The 19,318-nt window shown below is 46.3% G+C and overlaps 2 protein-coding genes across 4 annotated transcripts; both read right to left on the reverse strand.

Moving 5' to 3' along the window:
• Positions 1–121: 121 nt before the first annotated feature.
• On the reverse strand, positions 122–13,375 carry R3HCC1 (R3H domain and coiled-coil containing 1). 3 transcript variants are annotated; one of them, XM_088180136.1, is made up of 8 exons: positions 12,877–13,375; positions 12,081–12,208; positions 11,028–11,165; positions 9,377–10,364; positions 8,645–8,817; positions 6,471–6,541; positions 4,723–4,818; positions 122–1,599 (listed from the first exon to the last, which is right to left on the reverse strand). In XM_088180136.1, exons 1-8 carry the CDS (start codon positions 13,225–13,227, stop codon positions 1,451–1,453), a joined length of 2,094 nt encoding a protein of 697 aa, XP_088036262.1. In that variant the 5' UTR covers positions 13,228–13,375; the 3' UTR covers positions 122–1,450. The 3 variants fall into 3 exon arrangements, with proteins under 3 accessions (XP_088036262.1, XP_088036263.1, XP_088036264.1); XM_088180137.1 differs by having other exon boundaries at positions 1,408–2,671; XM_088180138.1 differs by lacking the exons at positions 122–1,599; positions 4,723–4,818 and adding an exon at positions 5,206–5,347.
• A 1,735-nt stretch (positions 13,376–15,110) lies between these two features.
• LOC106863429 (D(1) dopamine receptor-like) lies at positions 15,111–19,060 on the reverse strand. The gene is made up of 2 exons (XM_014892887.2): positions 18,223–19,060; positions 15,111–17,906 (listed from the first exon to the last, which is right to left on the reverse strand). Exon 2 carries the CDS (start codon positions 17,883–17,885, stop codon positions 16,638–16,640), a length of 1,248 nt encoding a protein of 415 aa, XP_014748373.2. The 5' UTR covers positions 17,886–17,906; positions 18,223–19,060; the 3' UTR covers positions 15,111–16,637.
• Positions 19,061–19,318: the final 258 nt, after the last annotated feature.

Below are 19,318 nucleotides of genomic sequence, written 5' to 3' on the forward strand. Positions count from 1 at the left end.
ACGCAGAACATGGAATTTCACAGGGAATTTCACAGGGAATTTCACAGGGAATTTCATTTCACGTAGAATTTCATACGGAATTTCACAGGGAATTTCATTTCACGTAGAATTTCATACGGAATTTCGCAGGGAATTTCATTTCACGTGGAATTAATTTCGCAGGGAATTTCATTTCACACGGAATCAAAGCTCCCTGAAGCGCCCCAGAGCTCATCAGATCCCCCAGGGATAAATTCCAGGCTGGGAATTCCCATCCCGCAGGGATCACCCACCCGACAAATGCAAGAATCTCCTCCTGACTGGATTTTCCATTTTTTTTTTTTTAATTATTATTATTTTTTCCCCCAAGGATGAATGATGCTCCATCCCTTTGGGAATTCCTGCCTCTCATCCCCAGGGATTTGTTCCTGTGGGAATTCCCAGTGCTCCTCTGTTTTTTTGAGGACACATTTTTGATCCAGAGCTCCAATAAAAAAAACCAAACTTTTCCCTGGGGGAAAAAAAAAAAAAATCACTTCAAAAGCGCCCTTGGTGTATTTCTCCTCACAATTCATGGAATTTTGTTGGTTTTTTTCCCCCCCCTTTCTTCTACAACCTGAAATTCCAGCTGATTCCAACAGGGAATTCCAACTGGCTGCAAACTTCCCCAAAAGCTTAAAAAACGCAGAAATATTCTGAGTATTTCTCATTTCTCTCCAATGGTCCAGAGGGCAAAGGGTTTTAATTTTAACCTCCTTGGAAAATTCCATTTTTTTTTTTTTTTTCCCCTCGGAATTCCAGACTGGAGCACGAGCAGAGCCCAGGGGTGGAATTTCTCATTTTAAACCCAGCATAGGAAAAATTCTGGATTTATTTTAATCCCTAACGAGCAGATCCCAACTTTCCTCACCAACAGGGAAATTCAGGCTCTTGGAACTCTGGAAATAAGGGAAAAATTCCCTAAAATCTGGATTCAGTGCCTGTCAGTTCTCTGGGATATCTGAACAGCAACTTTACAACAAACCTGGAACAGATTTTTGAACTCCTGCCCTTGCTTAGAGTTGAATTTTGGCCAAAATTTTCTAATTTTCTTACTCTTAATGCCTTTTTTTTGTTTGTTTGGTTTTTTTTTTTCTTTGGTTTTTTGGGTTTTTTTTTTTTTGGAAAACAGAGCAGGAATAAAGAAACCACCTTATCCCTGCGGGTGCTTTGAAAAAAAAAAAAAAAAAAAAAAAAAAATTCCAGCACTTCCCAGGGCTCCAGAAAAAAAAAAAAATTAAAAAAAAGAGAAACTTTTCCCATTCCCAACTTTCCCCCAAGCTGATCCTTAAAGGAACAATCCCTTGGCACTGCCTGCTCTGCATGCATTTAATAGCACAGCCACGCTCATTTTACAGCTTTTTTTTTTGCTTTTTTTGGGATTATTCCTCCTGTTTGTTTTTTTTTTTTTTTTTTGAGGTGGGGGGGGAAATTATTCCTCCTGCTCCAAGGATTCTGGCTGGAAATCTTCATTCCCTGGGGTCTCCTGCTGCCTGTGCCTCCAGCCCAGGGCGTGGGACACGAGTCTCCTGGCCACTGCTGTGTCCGTCTGCGGCCTCTCTTTTCCCAGCTGCAGGAATTCTAGGGGGGAAAAAGGGGAAAAATTTATCCAGCAGGGAGAAATTCCTGCTTCAATCCCCCAAAAATCAGATTTTTTTTTTTTTTCTTCCCCCGTTTTTTTATTCGTTTATCGACATCGAAGCCGCCTTTCTCTGTGAATAAATTGGTTTTTTTTAATTATTTTTCAGGAGTGGAATTCCGGGTTTTTCCATTTTATTTTTTTTTTCATTTTCAGCCAGTGGAATTCCACGTTTTTCCAGTGGAATTGTTTGGTCACCATTTGAAAGCTTCAGGTTTCTTTCTCCTGCTGTGTGGAAAATTGTTTCCCCATCATCCTTTTCCAGGAATTATTCCTGGCAAAATTCCCAAATTGCCATCCCTGTGAGAAAACAATTTCTCCAAAAATCTTGATCCCAATTGGAACTCCTCAAAACCAAAATCCTTGGAAAACAGCAAGGAAAAATAAAAATCTGCATTTTTAAAAATTATTTTAAATTATATCCAAATATTTCAGATCATTTGGGAAGCCCCTTGGTCAGTGCCCTCCTTTTTTAATTTTTTTTTTGGATTGCTGCAATTCCAGCTGCAAGGAATAAATCCAGCAAAATGTCACCAAGTCCACAATAATTTGGATATTAATTAATTAATTCATCTTTTATCAATTTGCAGTTATCTACACAGCAAGGGGGGGGGGCTTTGCTTGTTTTTCCAGAAGTTTAATTCATTAAAAAAAAATTAAAAAAATTTTAAGAGAGACACTGTCAGCTAATTAAAATCCCAATTTGTATTTGGAAAACAATCAATTGAAACTGAGAATTTAATTATTCTGTTTAATCATTACTTTTAATTTAACCTGATTGAGGAGAGTGAATAAATGAAAAAAAAAAAAAAAACAAAACAGATGAAGGGGAGATGCAAATAAACCCCAAATTTTGGATGTTTCCTTGAAATCCACTCAGGAATTTGTCACATTTTTAAAGCATTAAAATTGGAATTTATTGTGACTGCAGTGAGCTGGAAAATCCCAGGAATTGTTGGTTCAGTCTCTGCTGCTGCTGAGGTTCGTGGCTTTGCTTTCCTGTGGCAACTGGACCTGATCAATCGGATTGAAAGGCAACGAAATCAATCAATCAATCAATCAATCAATCAATCAATCATCAATCAATCAATCATCAATCAATCAACTGATGTTCATGGCTCAGCTTCACCATTTCTCCTTCCTGAATAAAATTCTGCCAACCACGAGATTGGGTTTGTCTCCTTTGGATCGTGCAAGGGGAGAGGGAGGAGGAAATTCCTGGGAAATTTGGTTTCTTAAAAAAAAAAAAAAAAAAAAAAAAAAAAAATCTCGATTCTGAAAAAAATCCCAATTTTAAAAAATCCCGATTCAAAAAATCCCAATTCTAAAAAAATCCCAATTCTAAAAAATTCCAGTTCCAAAAAATCCCAATTCAAAGATTCCCCATTCTAAAAAATCCCAATTCTAAAAAATCCCAGTTCTAAAAAATCCCAATTCTAAAAATCCCAGTTCTAAAAAATCCCAGTTCCAAAAAATCCCAATTCTAAAAAATTCCAGTTCCAAAAAATCCCAATTCTAAAAAATCCCAATTCTAAAAAAATCCCAATTCTAAAAATATCCCAATTCTAAAAATCCCAGTTCTAAAAAATCCCAAGTCCAAAAAAACCTCAATTCCACAAAATTCCAATTCTAAAAAATCCCAAGTCCAAAAAAACCTCAATTCCACAAAATTCCAATTCTAAAAAATCCCAAGTCCAAAAAATCCCAAGTCCAAAAAATTCTCAATTCCACAAAATTCCAATTCTAAAAAATCCCAATTCCATTAAATACTCCAATACTGAAAAAAAATCCCAATTCCAAAAGAAATCCCAATTCCAAAGAAACCCAAATTCCAGCACAGCCCTTTCCTTTCCATCTCCCCAAAAGAGCAGCAAATTAAAAAACCAAAAAACCAAATTAAATCAAAATTCCAGGCTCCACCCCCCCCACAATTCAGCGCCAAAAAAATCCATAAAAAAAAATCCTGAATTTGAATTTTCTCCTTAATTCGTGGAGCAGGCAGGGCTGGGAAATCCAAGGAATTTCGGGCTGGATTTGGGGGAATTTTGGGGGAATTTCGGGCTGGAATTGGGGGAATTTGGGGGAATTTTGGCCTGGATTTGGGGGAATTTTGGGTTGGATTTTGGGGGAATTTCAGGCCGGATTTTGGGGAATTTCAGGCTGGATTTGGGGGAGTTTTGGCCTGGATTTTGGAAGAATTTTGGGGGAATTTTGTGCTGAATTTTGGGGGCATTTTGGAGGAATTTTGGGGGAATTTTGGGGGAATTTCAGGCTGGATTTGGGGGAATTTTGGGCTGAATTTTGTGGGAATTTTGGACTGAATTTTAGAGGAATTTTGGGGAATTTCGGTCTGGATTTGGAGGAATATTGGGCTGGATTTTGGTGGAATTTTGGAGGAAATTTGGGGGAATTTTGGGCCGGATTTTGGTGGAATTTTGGAGGAATTTTGGGCTGGATTTGGGGAAATTTCAGGCTGGATTTTGGGGGAATTTCGGGCTGGATTCGGGGTAATTTTGGGGGAAATTTTGGAAGAATTTTGGGGAAATTTCAGGCTGGATTTGTGGGAATTTTGGGCTGAATTTTGGGGGAATTTCAGGGGAATTTCGGGCTGGATTTGGGGAATTTTGTGGGAATTTCAGGCTGAATTTTAGAGGAATTTTGTGGGAATTTTGGGCTGAATTTTGGGGGAGTTTTGTGGGAATTTCGGGCTGGATTTGGGGAATTTTGTGGCAATTTCAGGCTGAATTTTAGAGGAATTTTGTGGGAATTTTGGGCTGAATTTTGGGGGAGTTTTGTGGGAATTTCGGGCTGGATTTGGGGAATTTTGTGGCAATTTCAGGCTGAATTTTAGAGGAATTTTGTGGGAATTTTGGGCAGAATTTTGTGGGAGTTTCGGGGGAATTTCGGGCTGGATTTGGGGAATTTTGTAGGAATTTTGTGGGAATTTTGGGCTGAATTTTGTAGGAATTTTGTGGCAATTTTGGGCTGAATTTTGTGGCAATTTTGGGCTGAATTCTGTCGGAATTGTAAGGAATTGTAAGGAATTTTAAGGAATTTTGCCTTACTGTGCCTGTGCAGAGCCTTGAGCTTGGCCTGTGGGGTGGCGTGGAGCAGGGGCCGGATCCGGAGACACGGATAGCGACGGGCCAGGGCCTGGGAGGCTGCAACAAAAAACCCCAAAAATTCAAATTATGGGCCAAGAACCCACAGGGACCCCAGCATGGGGGGAACATCAAAAAAATTACAAAAAAATAAGGAAAAAAATGTGATTTTTATAGAATTTTGGGGTTTTTTTTAAAGAATTTTGAGGGTTTTTAAAAGAATTTTAGGGTTTTTTCTTAAAGAATTTTAGGGGTTTTTTTTAAAGAATTTTGAGAGGTTTTTTTACAGATTTTTGGGGTTTTTTTTAAAGAATTTTGAGGGTTTTTTTTAAAGAATTTTGGGGTTTTTTCTTAAAGAGTTTGAGGGGTTTTTTTACAGAATTTTGGGGTTTTTTTTAAAGAATTTTGAGGTTTTTTTTTACAGAATTTTGGCGTTTTTTTTGAAGAATTTTGGGGGTTTTTTTACAGAATTTTGGGGGGTTATTTTAAGAATTTTGTGGGGTTTTCTTGTAAAGAATCTTTGGGGTTTGAGAGGAAATCCCAAAGAAAAGAGCAGAACCTGGATAGCGACGGGCCAGGGCCTGGGAGGCTGCAACAAAAAACCCCAAAAATTCAAATTATGGGCCAAGAAACCACAGGGACCCCAGCATGGGCTCAGAGTTAAAGATGCATGGGGGGCACATCAAAAAAATTACAAAAAAATAAGGGAAAAAATGTGATTTTTATAGAATTTTGGGGGTTTTTTTAAAGAATTTTGTGGGGTTTTTTAAAGAATTTTGGGGGTTTTTTTTAAAGAATTTTGAGGGGTTTTTTTTACAGAATTTTGGGGTTTTTTTTAAAGAATTTTGGGGGGTTTTTTTACAGAATTTTGTTTTTTGTTTTTTTTTTTAACATAATTTTGGGGTTTTATTAAATAATCTTTGGGATTTGAGGGGAAATCCCAAAGAAAAGAGCAGAAGCTGTTGGGATACAGGAGGATGGAAATTCCTCCAGGGTTGAATTGGGGTTTTTGTCCACATCCAAAAAAAAAAAAAAGAATTTGCCCAAAGTTTTGGTCCCTGAGAGGTGACTGGATGTTTGTAGGAATTTTGGAAATTTTTTTCCAGGTAAAAACACCCAAAAAAAGAGGGGGAGGAAAAATGTGAAAAAACTTATTATTATTATTATTTTTATTTTTATTTTTATTTATTTATTATTATTTAGTAGGATTTTTTTCCTAGTTAAAAACACCAAAAAAGGGGGAGGGAAGTGAAGAATATTATCATTTATTATCATTTATTATTATTATTATTATTATTATTATTATTATTATTAATAATAATAATAATAATAATAATAATTTATTATTTGTTATTATTTTGTAGGAATTTTTTCCACTTTAAAAAAACAAAAAAAAGGGGGAAAAAGTGAAAAACCATATTATTTATTATTATTATTTTTATTATTATTATTATCATTATTTGCAATTTCAAAGATTACACCCAGAGCAATTAAAAACCAATTTCCACATCCCATCCCAGAAATTCCAGCTTCCCAAAACCCTTCCAAGGATGGAAAAGAATAGGAAAAAAAAAATTAAAAATTAAAAAAAATAAAAAATGGGATGAGCCCAACAAAATCCCACTGGTGGGCTGGGGAGCTCTGGGATGTCTCAAATCATCAAAATAAATTAAATAAAAATAAAATCAAATGAAATCAAGTTTAATAAATACCTGTGGAGAGGCTGGAGAAGATTCCCAGGGCGTGGGTCTCATCCACCCACTGGATTTTGAAGCCACTCTCACTGCAAGAAAAGAGAATAATTTGAATTTCATTATTAAAAATTATTTCATTATTAAAGCCCAAATAAAACCCCAGGAGGGGTTTTCAGTGGTTTATGGTTTTTCCTGTTTTTAATGGGGGAAAAGGGCAGGAAAAGAAGGAAAAAAAAAAGGACATTAAATGTGTTTTTTCCTATGTGGAATTATCCCAAAATTCTCCTTTTTCCCCCCAAACCCAAGCTCAGTTTCAGGGATTGGCTTCCAGCACCAAAATATTTTGATTTTTGAAGTTCTTCCCAGGCACAACAATAAAAACCAAGGGGTTTTCTGAAGTTTTGGTTTTGGGGTGAAAAAAATCTCATGAAAAGTCAGTGGGAAATGGGAATTTGGGAGCAGGAATTCCAATCCATTGGATCCATCCTTTGCCAGCTCTGCTTCACCCCCAGGGAGTGGGAAACAGAAATGGGAGGAGTGCAGGAATTCTTTAAAATACAGTTCTAAAGAATCATTTAAATGTATTTTTGAAATGGGATTTATTTGGTTTAATTTAGGGATTTGTAAAGGGAATTTTCAAATCTAACCCAGGAATTATCCCAAGAAATGAGAAGGAAAATGGGAGAGGAGCTCAGAGCTGGAGCCAGCTCTGCACTCACTGAAAAATTGTTTAAAATATGATTTTTAATAATAATTTAAATATGTTTTTAAAATATAATTTATTTGGATTAATTTAAGGGATTTGTAAAGGGAATTTTCAGATCTAACCCAAGAATTATCCCAAGAAAAGAAAACAGGGAAAAGTGCCTTTACAGGAGTGAGAGGAACTGAGCTGGAGCCAGCTCTGCACTCACTGAAAAATTGTTTAAAATAGGATTTTTAATAATAATTTAAATGTAATTTTAAAATGTAATTTATTGGGTTTAATTTAAGGGATTTGTAGAGGGAATTTTCAAATCTAACCCAGGAATTATCCCAAGAAATGAGGAGGAAAATGGGAGAGGAGCTCAGAGCTGGAGCCAGCTCTGCATTCACTGAAAAATTGCTTAAAATAGGACTTTAAATAATATTTTAAATGTAACTTAAAATGTAATTGATTGGGTTTAATTGAAGGGATTTGTAAAGGGAATTTTCAAAACTAATGCAGGAATTATCCCAGAAAAGAAAACAGGGAAAAGTGCCTTTACAGGAGTGAGAGGAACTGAGCTGGAGCCAGCTCTGCACTCACTGAAAAATCGTTTAAAATAGGGTTTTAAAGAATAATTTAAATGTAATTTTAAAATGTGATTTATTTGGTTTAATTTAGGGGATTTGTAGAGGGAATTTTCAAATCTAACCCAGGAATTATCCCAAGAAATGAAGAGGAAAATGGGAGAGGAGCTCAGAGCTGGAGCCAGCTCTGCATTCACTGAAAAATTGCTTAAAATATGACTTTAAATAATATTTTAAATGTAACTTAAAATGTAATTGATTGGGTTTAATTTAAGGGAATTGTAAAGGGAATTTTCAAATCTAACCCAGGAATTATCCCAAGAAAAGAAAACAGGGAAAAGTGCCTTTACAGGAGTGAGAGGAACTGAGCTGGAGCCAGCTCTGCACTCACTGAAAAATCGTTTAAAATAGGATTTTTAATAATAATTTAAATGTAATTTTAAAATGTAATTTATTTGGTTTAATTTAGGGGATTTGTAGAGGGAATTTTCAAATCTAACCCAGGAATTATCCCAAGAAATGAGGAGGAAAATGGGAGAGGAGCTCAGAGCTGGAGCCAGTTCTACCTTCACTGAAGAATTGTTTAGAATGATTTAAAATGTAATTTTAAAATATAATTTATTTGGATTAATTGAAGGGATTTGTAAAGGGAATTTTCAAATCTAATGCAGGAATTACTGCTGGGCTTTAAACCAGGCCTAAACTGCAGCAAAAGCCCCTTTGAGACAGAAACAGAGAGAAAAGTGAAAAATTAAATTCAGGATTTTTTTTGCCAGTGCCAGGAGTAAAGCCAGGCTTTAAACCAGACCTAAACTGCGGGAAAAGCCACTTTGAGACACAAACAGAGAGAAAAGTGAAAAATTAAATTGAGGATTTTTCTGCCCGTGCCAGGCTGCTGCTGCTGCTGAGGAATTACTCACTGGAAATCCGAGAACATTTCCATCAGGTCCTCGGTTTTCAGGGACGAGGGGAAGTCGTAGATCTCAGTGATGTGACCCAAGTCCCCCTCACTGAGCTGGGCCTCCCCATAGCTGGAATAATCCACACTGATCCTCTCGATGCTGATGTCCTTCACTGTCAAATTCCCAACGATCTGGGACGATCCAAACCGAGAATTAAAAAAAAAAAATAAATTTAAAAGGTATTAAATAAGTGATATAATATCAAGTATCAAATAAGTGATATAATATTGATATAAATATATATAATATATAATATACATAATATAATTATATATGCGATCTATAATATAATCATATATATAATTATAGAAATTATATATAATTATATGTATTATATAATTATACATCATATATAATTATATATTATATATCATATATAATTATATATATTATATAGTTATATATCATATATATAATTATATATGTAATATATATGCAATAAATATGTGTATAATTAAGAAATTAAATAAATATAAATATACAGGTAAAAATAGCAAAGGAGATAAATACAATATTTACGAATATTCATCTTTAACGTTAATAAATAAAATATTTTTAAAAATTTTTAAAAAAATAAAATAAAACGAGCCAGGGTTGATCCCAATCCTCACCTCGGCCACTCCAACCCCTCCTGCACCACCCAGGCCATGGAATTTCCTCCCGGGGCCCCGATTTTTCCCCCCCAGTCACCTCTGCCAGCAGCTCTGCCGTGCCCTCCTCCCGGAGGCCGCTCTGCCCCGTCCCCTCCGTGTCCCCTGCAGCCAAATCCAGGCTCCTGCCCAGAGCCTCGGCCACATCCCAGCGCTCCTTGTCCTCCTCTTCCTCCTGGGGCTCCTCCCTGTGCTGGATCTTCTCGGGAGCGCCGGGATCACCCCCGGGAGCAGCCAGAGCCTCCCCTGGCCCTTCCAGAACATTCCCAAGGGTTTTTTGCTCCCCCTGCTCTTGTTTTTCCAGCTTGGGAAAGCTCTGGGCAGCGCCGCTGGGATCGTGCAGTGCAGGTGAGGATTTGTTCCCGTCGCTCTCCAGGCTTTGGTTTTCCAGCTGTGGGGACTCTGCCGCAGCCAGCTGTGGCCAGCTGTGCTTCTCCAAAGGGGAGGAGCTTTCCCCACGCTCCGAGCCTCTGGAATTGTGGCCGGGTTGGTTTTCCCGGCGCTGGAATTGCGCGGTGACGGTGCCGGCACCTCCTGGTGCCTCGGCCGGGAGTTGCTCGTGGGGATGGGAAAAGTCTCTGTCCCGGTTTTCCTGCTCGCTATTCCCGACGGGAGGCACCTTCTCACCACGCACAGGATGCTCAGCGCTGCCTTTTCCTGCATCCTCCTCCTCTTCCTCAGCCTCCTGCCGCCTCCCTCCAGGCTCGCCCTGGCCGTGCCCCGCGGGATTTTTGGGGCAGTTCTCACCTCGCGGAGCCGCATCCCCCTCCCCGGGGCTCTCCCTCTCCCTCCAATTCGCTTTTTTCCGGATCCCTTTGGACACGAACAGGGCTTTGTCCGGCCTCTTCCTGGGCGGCCTGACGATCCTGCCCGAGCCCACGGAGCTGCGGGAATTGTCGCCGTGGATGTCCCCAGGGTGGCGCAGCCGGGGACCCCCCCGGCCCCCCCGGCCCCACGGCTGCGCCGGGCGCTGGGAACGGGCGGGGTTGGCCCCGGGCTTTTGGTCACTCGAGGTCTCCTTGGGAAGCCTGGGAAGGAAGGGATGGTGGGAGGTGAGGGAAGGGCACCCCAGGGATGTGGGGTTTGCCAGAGGAAAAGGAGGAGAAGCATCGAATTCCCAAAGGGGAAAGGAGGAGAAGCATCGAATTCCCAAAGGGGAAAGGAGGAGAAGCATCGAATTCCCAAAGGGGAAAGGAGGAGAGGCATCGAATTCCCAAAGGGGAAATCCCGCTGTTCTTTAGGGTCTGGGAGGTGCCACTGGTAATGGAGACCTTAAATGGGACACGGGGAATTGGTGCTCGATCCCAGGGCTGGAGCTTTTCTGGAGCCAGGCTGGGAATTCTCCAGAACCTCTTCCAGGGCCTGAAGGGGCTTCAAGAGAGTTGGGAAGGGATTTGGACAAGGGATGGAGGGACAGGACACAGGGAATGGCTCCCACTGCCAGGGAACAGGGATGGGTGGGATATTGGGAAGGAATTCCTGGCTGGGGGGCTGGGATGGAATTCCCAGAGGAGCTGTGGCTGCCCCTGGATCCCTGTGAGTGTCCAAAGCCAGGTTGGAGCCCCCTGGGACAGTGGGAGGTGTCCCCAGAAGGTGACAAAGGGCGGCTGGGATGAGTTCTGGGTCCCTCCCAAGGCATTCCAGGATTCCATGATGGTTGCCAGCCCCAAGCCAAGGGAGCCCCAGCTCACCTGACAGCCGAGTGACAAATGACTGTCCTCCTCCTCCAGCCCTCTCCCACCGAGAAGCTGCTCAACAATTCCATGTTTTCCACGGTGCGATGGATCAGGTACCTGAGGCGGCTGGACAGGGGTGGGAAGAGCAGCACTCTGCAAGGAGAGAGGGCTCAGGGCATCACAAACGTGCAGGAGGGGACGGGAACGGTGGAAAAATTTAACAAACCTCGTCCCCAAGTCACTCCCAGCATGGGGTTTAAATCAGAAAAAAGCCGAGTAGGATTTAATGATATTAAAGAGCCCAAATCCCTTCCCAGAGCTGCAGCCAGACACATTTCACACATCAAATGGAGCGTGGGGAGGCTGGGAATGCCTGAGCCCAAGGCCTGGACTCTCATTCCTGCTGTATCCATATGGGAAAGGCTGGGAAGCACCAGCAGAGAGCAGCTCCTGACCCCCTTCCTGCCAGCCTGGCACACTCCAGAAACCAGGAATAAACCAGGAATGGATAAATAAACCCCTGCTCCTGATCCCCTTCCTGCCAGCCTGGCACACTCCACAAACCAGGAATAAACCAGGAATGGATAAATAAACCCCATGTTCAATGTCACTGCTGTCACACACGCTTTGTCCCTGAGCGTTTGAGAACTGCATGGCGAATTTCTTTGCCAAATATTTTAAAAAACAAAAAAAACCAACCAAACAAAAACAAACAAACAAACAAAAAAAAACAAAAAAAACCCAAAAACAAAAAACCAAAGGCACTGAAACAAATATTTAAGGTGACGACAAGCTGAGCCCAGCATTGTCCAACACCTGGGATTGGCCACCTCAAGGGCTCCAAAGGTCACTGGCTTGGGAATAGATCCAGGTGAGCCCAGGGCCTGTAAAAGCCACCAATGGCCACAAAACTCTGCTTGAAGGAGGGGATCCCACACCAGTGCGAGCACAGCCAGACCCCAAACGCTGCTGCTTTCAGCCCCAAAAAAAAACCCTGCAAACCACCAGGCAAAAGTCCCACGGTGTCCCCGGCGCTGCCACTGCCCCCAGCCCGGGCCGGGCACTCACCGCTGGTGCTGCCCCTGCTCCATGAAATGCTGCAGCTCCTCCGAGATCCTGCCCACGAACTCATCCTCGCTGGGCGACAGGAAAACGCCATCCATGGAGCGCAGCGCCAGGGTGGCCACAGGGGGAGCCTGCCGGGGGACAGGGACACACGTGGAGGGACAGCGGGACACGTGGAGGGACAGGACAGCCGCAAACCCCCGCCCATGGGTGCCCAGCATCCCCGTGCAAATTTCATCCACCCCCTGTGCTGGCTCCGGCTGCACCCCGTTATCCCCCATGCCCAAATCTCCAAATCCCCCATTCCCGGCCATCCCAAAATCCCCCTGCCCAGAGTATCCCAATAGCTATCCCCCTGCCCTGGCCATCCCAAAATCTCCAATTCCCGGCCATCCCCAAATCCCCCATCCCTGGCCATCCCAAAATCTCCAATTCCCGGCCATCCCCAAATCCCCCATCCCTGGCCATCCCAAAATCCCCAATTCCCGGCCATCCCAAAATCCCCCTGCCCTGGCCATCCCAAATCCCCCATCCCCGGCCATCCCCAGCATCTCCGCACCCCGTTATCCCCATCCCTGGACACCCCCAGCCCCCATCCCTCTCTCTCTGCCCCCCCTTCTCCTAGCGCACCCCCAGCGCCACGTGCTGCCTCCTGTCCCCATCACCACCATCATCACCATCATCACCCCCCGTTATCCCCCATCGCCCCCATCCCCGGACCCACCGCGCCCCCGCTCCCGCACCCCGGGGTCCCCCCCAGGCTCCGCCTGCCCCGTCCGGGGTCCCCCCGCGTCCTCACCGCCAGGCCCGGCCGAGAAGCGGATGCCGGTGCAGCGCCTGCGCCCGGTGCCGGCTCCTCCCGCTCGATCCCGGCTCCTCCTGCCTGGTCCTGGCTCCTCCCGCTCTGTTCCGGCTCCTCCTGCTCGATCCCGGCTCCTCCTGCCTGGTCCCGGCTCCTCCCAACTTTTCCCGACCGGTCCCGGCTCGTCTCGCTCGGTTTGGGCTCCTCTCGCCCTGTCCTGGCTCCTCTCCTCCATCCCGGTTCTGTCCCTCTCAATCCCGGTTTTGTCCCTCTCGTTCCCGGTTCTTCCCAGCCGTCCCGGCTCCATCCCGGCTCTGCTGTCCCCCAATCCCGCTGCTCAGGGTTCATCCCCCGCTGTCGCGTTCAGCTCCGGAATCGCCGCTGGGGTTGAGGCAGCCGGGGCTGATTCCGGAGCTGCTTTCCTGGGAAACCATCCCGGCCTTTCCCCGAGGAGAGGAGCAGCGTTCCCGTCTGGAGCCAAAGTCAGACATCAACCCCCAGCAGCCACATCCCGTTACCCTCCCCTGCCCTCACTTCCCCCTTTCTCCGTTAAATCCATTCTTCCTAAAATTCCTGATTTTTTCCTTGCTGAAAAATCACTTTATGGACAGCAGTCATTCCCTAGCCCAGCCTGCAATTCCAGCTGGGAAAGCAGCACAATTCCACATCGTCTGCCCAAATCCATCCTGTGAACAATTCCATAAATCCATCCTGTGAACAATTCCATAAATCCATCCTGTGAACAATCCCACATCATCTGCACAAATCACCTGCACAGGGTTTTCATTCCCACTCTCTCCCTGCCTGCCCCAGCCTAACACATTAAAATCATGGAATGGTTTGGATTAGGAGGAACCTCAATTTTTCCCTCTCTACCTGCTGACTCCCACGTGGATTTCCCGCTTTTCCTCCTCTCCCTCTTTGGCAAACATCGCCTTACTCAGGTCCCTCTGCTCCTCACCCAAAAAAAACAAAACCTGTCCCCAGGTCACCCACGGCACATCCAGAGCTCCAGGAAGGGACCTGGGGTTTTTTTTTTTGGGATTACAGAGCAGGGTCAGGCACAAATCCTGCCTCAATCCCTGCTCTGGGATCAGCCCCAGGCTGGAATAATTTCCAGGTGCGTGGAATTTTGGATGGCAGAAGGAAAAAGAGGAGGAGGAAAAGGAGGAAGATGCTTCCTGCTGGAATTACAGAGGAAGGCTGTGCGGGAAAAAAGGGAAAAAAGGGAAAAAAAGGGGAAAAAAGGGAAAAAAGGAGTCAGGTGAACAAGCGGTGTCCGTGCCAAAGGCAGCCCCAGTGACACCAGTTTGGAGCTGTTTCCTTTCCCAGTCTGCCCACAGCAATTCCTGTAACACACCGGGATTTCTTCCAGAGCTCTGCCGCCACCTCGTCCCTTCTGCTGCCGGGTCAGGGCTGCAGCTGGAGGGAGCTGCTGCGGGAAACGGCAGCAATAATTAAATACGTTCATTAAATTCGGTAATTAAATAGTTCAAAACAGGACAAAAGAGAGGCTTGTCCTCATCCTCATCATCCTCATCATTCCCAGCTCCTCAAAGAACGGGCATTGGCAGGAATGTCCCAGTTATTAAAAAAAAAAATAATTAAACTCAGACACACTCGGCCACTCGGCACACCCAGATATCACATCTCTCATATAATAAGTTATTAAAAAAAAATTTAAAAAGAAAATAAAACAAAAAAATAAACTCATACAGTCAGACACACTCAGGCACAACCAGATATCACAGGTCCCTCACATAAAAAGATATTTTTAAAAATTTAAAAAATGAAATAAAAAAGTTTTAAAAACCAAAAAATTATTCAAAAATTAAATAAAATTTAAAAAAATATAAACGCAAGCACACGCAGGCACAGCCAGATATCACATGTGCCTCATATAATAAGTTATTTTAAAAAATTCTTTTTAAATTAAAATTTAAAAAAACCCTTAAATTTAAAAAAATTTTAGACAAATTAAAAAATTAAACAATGTTTTAAAATTAAAAATAAAAAAATAGAAGTTCGAGTACTCGTGCCTGCCGATCAATGAGCAATCGATCGGCAGGCATTAGCAATCGATCTCCGATCCAATCGATCGGCAGGCATGAGCAATCGATCGCCGAGCCGATCGATCGGCAGGCATTAGCAATCGATCGCCGAGTTAATCGATCGGCAGGCATTAGCAATCGATCGCCGAGCTGATCGATCGGCAGGCATTAGCAATCGATCGCCGAGCTGATCGATCGGCAGGCATTAGCAATCGATCGCCGAATTAATCGATCGGCAGGCATTAGCAATCGATCTCCGAGCTGATCGATCGGCAGGCATTAGCAATCGATCTCCGAGTTAATCGATCGGCAGGCATGAGCAATCGATCGCCGAGCTGATCGATCGGCAGGCATTAGCAATCGATCTCTGAGCTGATCGACCGGCAGGCATTAGCAATCGATCTCCGAGTTAATCGATCGGCAGGCATGAGCAATCGATCGCCGAGTTAATCGATCGGCAGGCATGAGCAATCGATCTCCGAGCTGATCGATCGGCAGGCATTAGCAATCGATCGCCGATCCAATCGATCGGCAGGCATGAGCAATCGATCGCCGAGCTGATCGATCGACAGCCATTAGCAATCGATCGCCGAGCTGATCGATCGACAGCCATTAGCAATCGATCGCCGAGTTAATCGATCGGCAGGCATTAGCAATCGATCTCCGAGCTGATCGATCGGCAGGCATTAGCAATCGATCGCCGAGTTAATCGATCGGGAGGCATTAGCAGCCGATCGCCGATCGATCGATGGGCAGGCAGTGGCAGTCGAGTGCCGCAGGACCGTCCCCGCAGTGGTGAAATGCACACGGGCAGGGGGCGCAGCTCTTTTGTGTCGCCTGTATTGACACACCCGCTCCGGGGGGGGGTCCCCACGGGTCACGGGCAGCCCCGACGGGCGATCCCGGGCAGCAGGAACTCAGCTCTGCTGGGCACCACAGCTGCGCCCTCCGTCCTCACACGAGTCCCAATAGAAACCAGGGTCTCCTCCTAGTCCAGGGGTGCCATATCGATCGGTGATCTTAGGTCATGGCGACAAGGCAGGAGAGCCCTGCTTGGGGATTTCATCTTCTCCGCTCTTTTCCCTACCTGCAGGACCATTTTCAGTTTTCGGTGTTATACTCGCTCGTTGTTTTTAGCGTTTTTTTAATTACTGAGTTGTGTCCCATGAGCACTCGCGGTTTTCTCATTTGCCAGGCACCATTTTGGGAGCAGCGAAGGCGTCACCGACGGGAAGGAAAGGGCAGAGGGGCAGGGCAATTCCAGGGAGTGGAACCAGAACAGAACAACAACAATTAACATAAAACCAGGCTGCTTTCCACAGTTAACAGAACATTTACAGAACAAACTTAGGAAATTGTTCCTAACAGTGGCAGGAATGTCCCGGCAGTGGCAGGAATGTCCCAGCAGTGGTGGAAATGTCCCAGCAGTGACAGAAATGTCCCAGCAGTGGTGGAAATATCCCGGCAGTGACAGGAATGTCCCAGCAGTGGTGGAAATGTCCCAGCAGTGACAGAAATGTCCCAGCAGTGGTGGAAATGTCCCGGCAGTGACAGGAATGTCCCGGCAGTGACAGAAATGCCCCAGCACTGGCAGGAATGTCCCGGCAGTGGCAGGAATGTCCCGGCAGTGACAGGAATGTCCCGGCAGTGACAGGAATGTCCCAGCACTGCTGGACACCTTCCCACCACTCTTTTCCCATCCCAAGCTCAAGGGAAGGGAATCCTCCCCAGCCCGAGTGGAGTTGCACACTCAGGAAGGGAATTCTGCGGGGGAGAGGAGCCCGGAGAAATCCTCCCCAAGGCCACCTCGTGGTTTTCCACCTGCAGGGGGTGGCCGGGGCTGTGCCCAGCCCCGGGCTCGGTGCTGTCGCGGTGGAAGGACACCAGCTCGTTGCTGAATGTCACCGTCTCCACCGCACTGCCGGGGCAGCCCCAGCCCAGCAGGGAGGCGAAAGCCCGGCGGAATTCCGCGTTGAAGGCGTAGATGATGGGGTTGAGGGCGGAATTGGCCCAGCCCAGCCAGGTGAAGGTGCTGAGCACGGCCCCGCTGACACAGGGGACGCGGAGCTCGTTGTCGCAGAAGGGCAGCAGGCAGTTGAGCACGAAGAAGGGCAGCCAGCAGCACACGAAGACGCCCATGATGATGGAGAGGGTCTGCAGCACCTTGGTCTCCTTCTGGAGGGAGTTTTTCAGGGAGGTTTCCCCAGGGCAGCTCCGGGCGGGTCCGGGTCTCTCCAGGGAGGAGATGGCGCGGAGCTGGCGCCGGGCCGTGCGGAAGAGGCGGCCGTAGGTGGCCAGCATGATGGCAACGGGGATGTAGAAGCTGATGAGGGACGAGGAGATGGCGAAGGTCCCGCCGAGGCTGAAATCACAGCTCTCCTCCTCCAGCGAGCCATTAAATCCCAGCTGCTCTCGGCCGGGCAGCTCCCGGTCCTTGTGCCACTGCAGCTGCACGGGGATGAAGGAGATGAGGAGGGACAGCAGCCAAGCCACGCCGATGGTGACAAAGGCCACGCGATGTGTCACCCTCCTCTGGTAGCCAAAGGGGTTGGCGATGGCCCAGTAACGCTCGACGCTGATGAGGCAGAGGTGCAGGATGGAGGCCGTGCAGCACATGATGTCAAAAGCCACCCACAGGTCACAGAAAGCCCCGAAGGGCCAGGAGCCCAGCACGTCGGTGGCCGCTCGCCAGGGCATCACCAGCACGGCCACCAGCAGGTCGGACACGGCCAGGGACAGCACGAAGAGATTGGTGACCCTGGAGCGCAGGTGGGGGAAGCGGAGCACGGCCGCGCACACCAGGGCGTTCCCCAGCAGCGTGCCGAGGATGAGGAGGGACAGGCAGGCGGCTGCCACCACCCGCAGCCACAGCGGGGAGCGGCTTTGTCCTGCCCAGATGGTGGCATTGAGCACCAAGAGCCCAGCTCCTCCTGCCCGGGGGTAAAACCCGGCCATGGCTTCCCCGGGTATCCGGTCCTGTGGGGTGGACAGGGATGGACACGGGGATGGACACGGGGATGGACAGGGATGGACACGGGGATGGACACAGGGAGGGACAGGGATGGACACAGGGATGGACGATGAACATTGGAGGTTTCTCAGCTCAAGTCTCCCTCAGCATCCAGAGCCCGTTTTCCCCATTTCCCTGCTCCCACAGCCCCAGCTGCAATCCAGTCCCGCTGCCAGCACAGAAATGCTCGAAGCTCTCAATCCTCTCCAGGTCTCTGCTGGCGGCGTTTGGGTTTTCCCTCCCAATTCCCTTCCTCTGCTGCTCCCAGGAGCCAGCACTCACCTCCAGGGCTGGGGAGCCTTTGCTGCAAATCTTCCTCCCTCTGCTCTCTCCTCTTCACCTGCTGGTGATCCTGTGCCCGCTGCAGAATTCCCAGATCCCTTCCTTGGCTTGGGACTCGCTGCTGGGAGCAAGAGGGGTCTGAGCTCCCTCCCTGCTCCCAGACCCGGCTGCTCTTCCCTCTGAGACAAATCCCTCTGGATTTCACTCGGGTGGGATCTGGCTCTGCCTCCCGGAGCTGGGAGAATTTGTGGATCCACAGGGTGAGTCACTGGGAATTCGGTGAGAGGGTTGAAGGGGAAAAATAATCATTCCAGTCTGATTTGAGGGTCCTCAATGCAAATGAGCACAGAAATTGACTGGGATTTCTGCATAAAAGATACCTGATTTCACTGCCCAGGCACTGAGTCACAGCTCAGAGATGACCCCAAACCAATCACACCTCCCTGCCCTGAGCTGCTGCAAACCTGGCATTTACTGTCACTGCAAAATTTCTTCTCCAGGAAAATAAAAATAGGAAAAAATCCACATCTAAAGATCCTGTACAGACCTGGAAGTTTTTTTCTCTCTGAAAGTCTCACACAAAGCAGCCTCAGACCTTTTTTTCAGCAGAACCAGTGAGGATGTTGAACATCACCTGGATAAGTTTTTAAATCCTTAATAAATGGATTTTACTTTCAGTAAAGTGGTGTAAATTCGCTTCTCTTTCAAGCTCATCACTAATTCCCAGCTTGTTCCACATCAGCTTTCACTCAGGGATAACTGAAAACATCAACCTGAAAGTCAAGATGCTTTTCCAGTCAGGTGTGGATGTGGCACTTGGGGACACGGTTTGGGGGTGGCTTTGTGGCAGTGCTGAGGCCACACTTAGACTTGATGCTCTTGGAGGTCTTTGCCAACCTTAACAACTCTAAAATTTTCTATTTTGGAGCTCCCGTGGAGGAGGAGCTGATTTGTATCTCCAAGGAGGAATTCCTGGGAGCCTCCTGGCTTGGGATGTGCCACCATGAGCTGCCACTGCCACCCTGTGCTGTGATTTCCTGAGGGGACAGATCAGTGTCACCCTGCCCTGTGTGACACATCACAGATCAGTGCCACC

This window comes from Sturnus vulgaris, chromosome 28, assembly GCF_052056855.1.
Source record: "Sturnus vulgaris isolate bStuVul1 chromosome 28, bStuVul1.hap1, whole genome shotgun sequence".
NCBI lineage: Eukaryota > Metazoa > Chordata > Aves > Passeriformes > Sturnidae > Sturnus > Sturnus vulgaris.

What these genes read in the sequence shown, in the direction of transcription:
- R3HCC1 (XM_088180136.1), bottom strand. Translation starts at nt 13,227, where the DNA reads ATGAACCCTGAGCAGCGGGATTGGGGGACAGCAGAGCCGGGATGGAGC. An exon ending in CGGCAGAGCTGCTGGCAGAG is followed by an intron (nt 8,818 to 9,376) that starts GTGACTGGGGGG and finishes GGATCGTCCCAG; the next exon opens with ATCGTTGGGAATTTGACAGT. An exon ending in CTTCTCCAGCCTCTCCACAG is followed by an intron (nt 4,819 to 6,470) that starts GTATTTATTAAA and finishes TTTTTGTTGCAG; the next exon opens with CCTCCCAGGCCCTGGCCCGT.
- LOC106863429 (XM_014892887.2), bottom strand. Translation starts at nt 17,885, where the DNA reads ATGGCCGGGTTTTACCCCCGGGCAGGAGGAGCTGGGCTCTTGGTGCTC.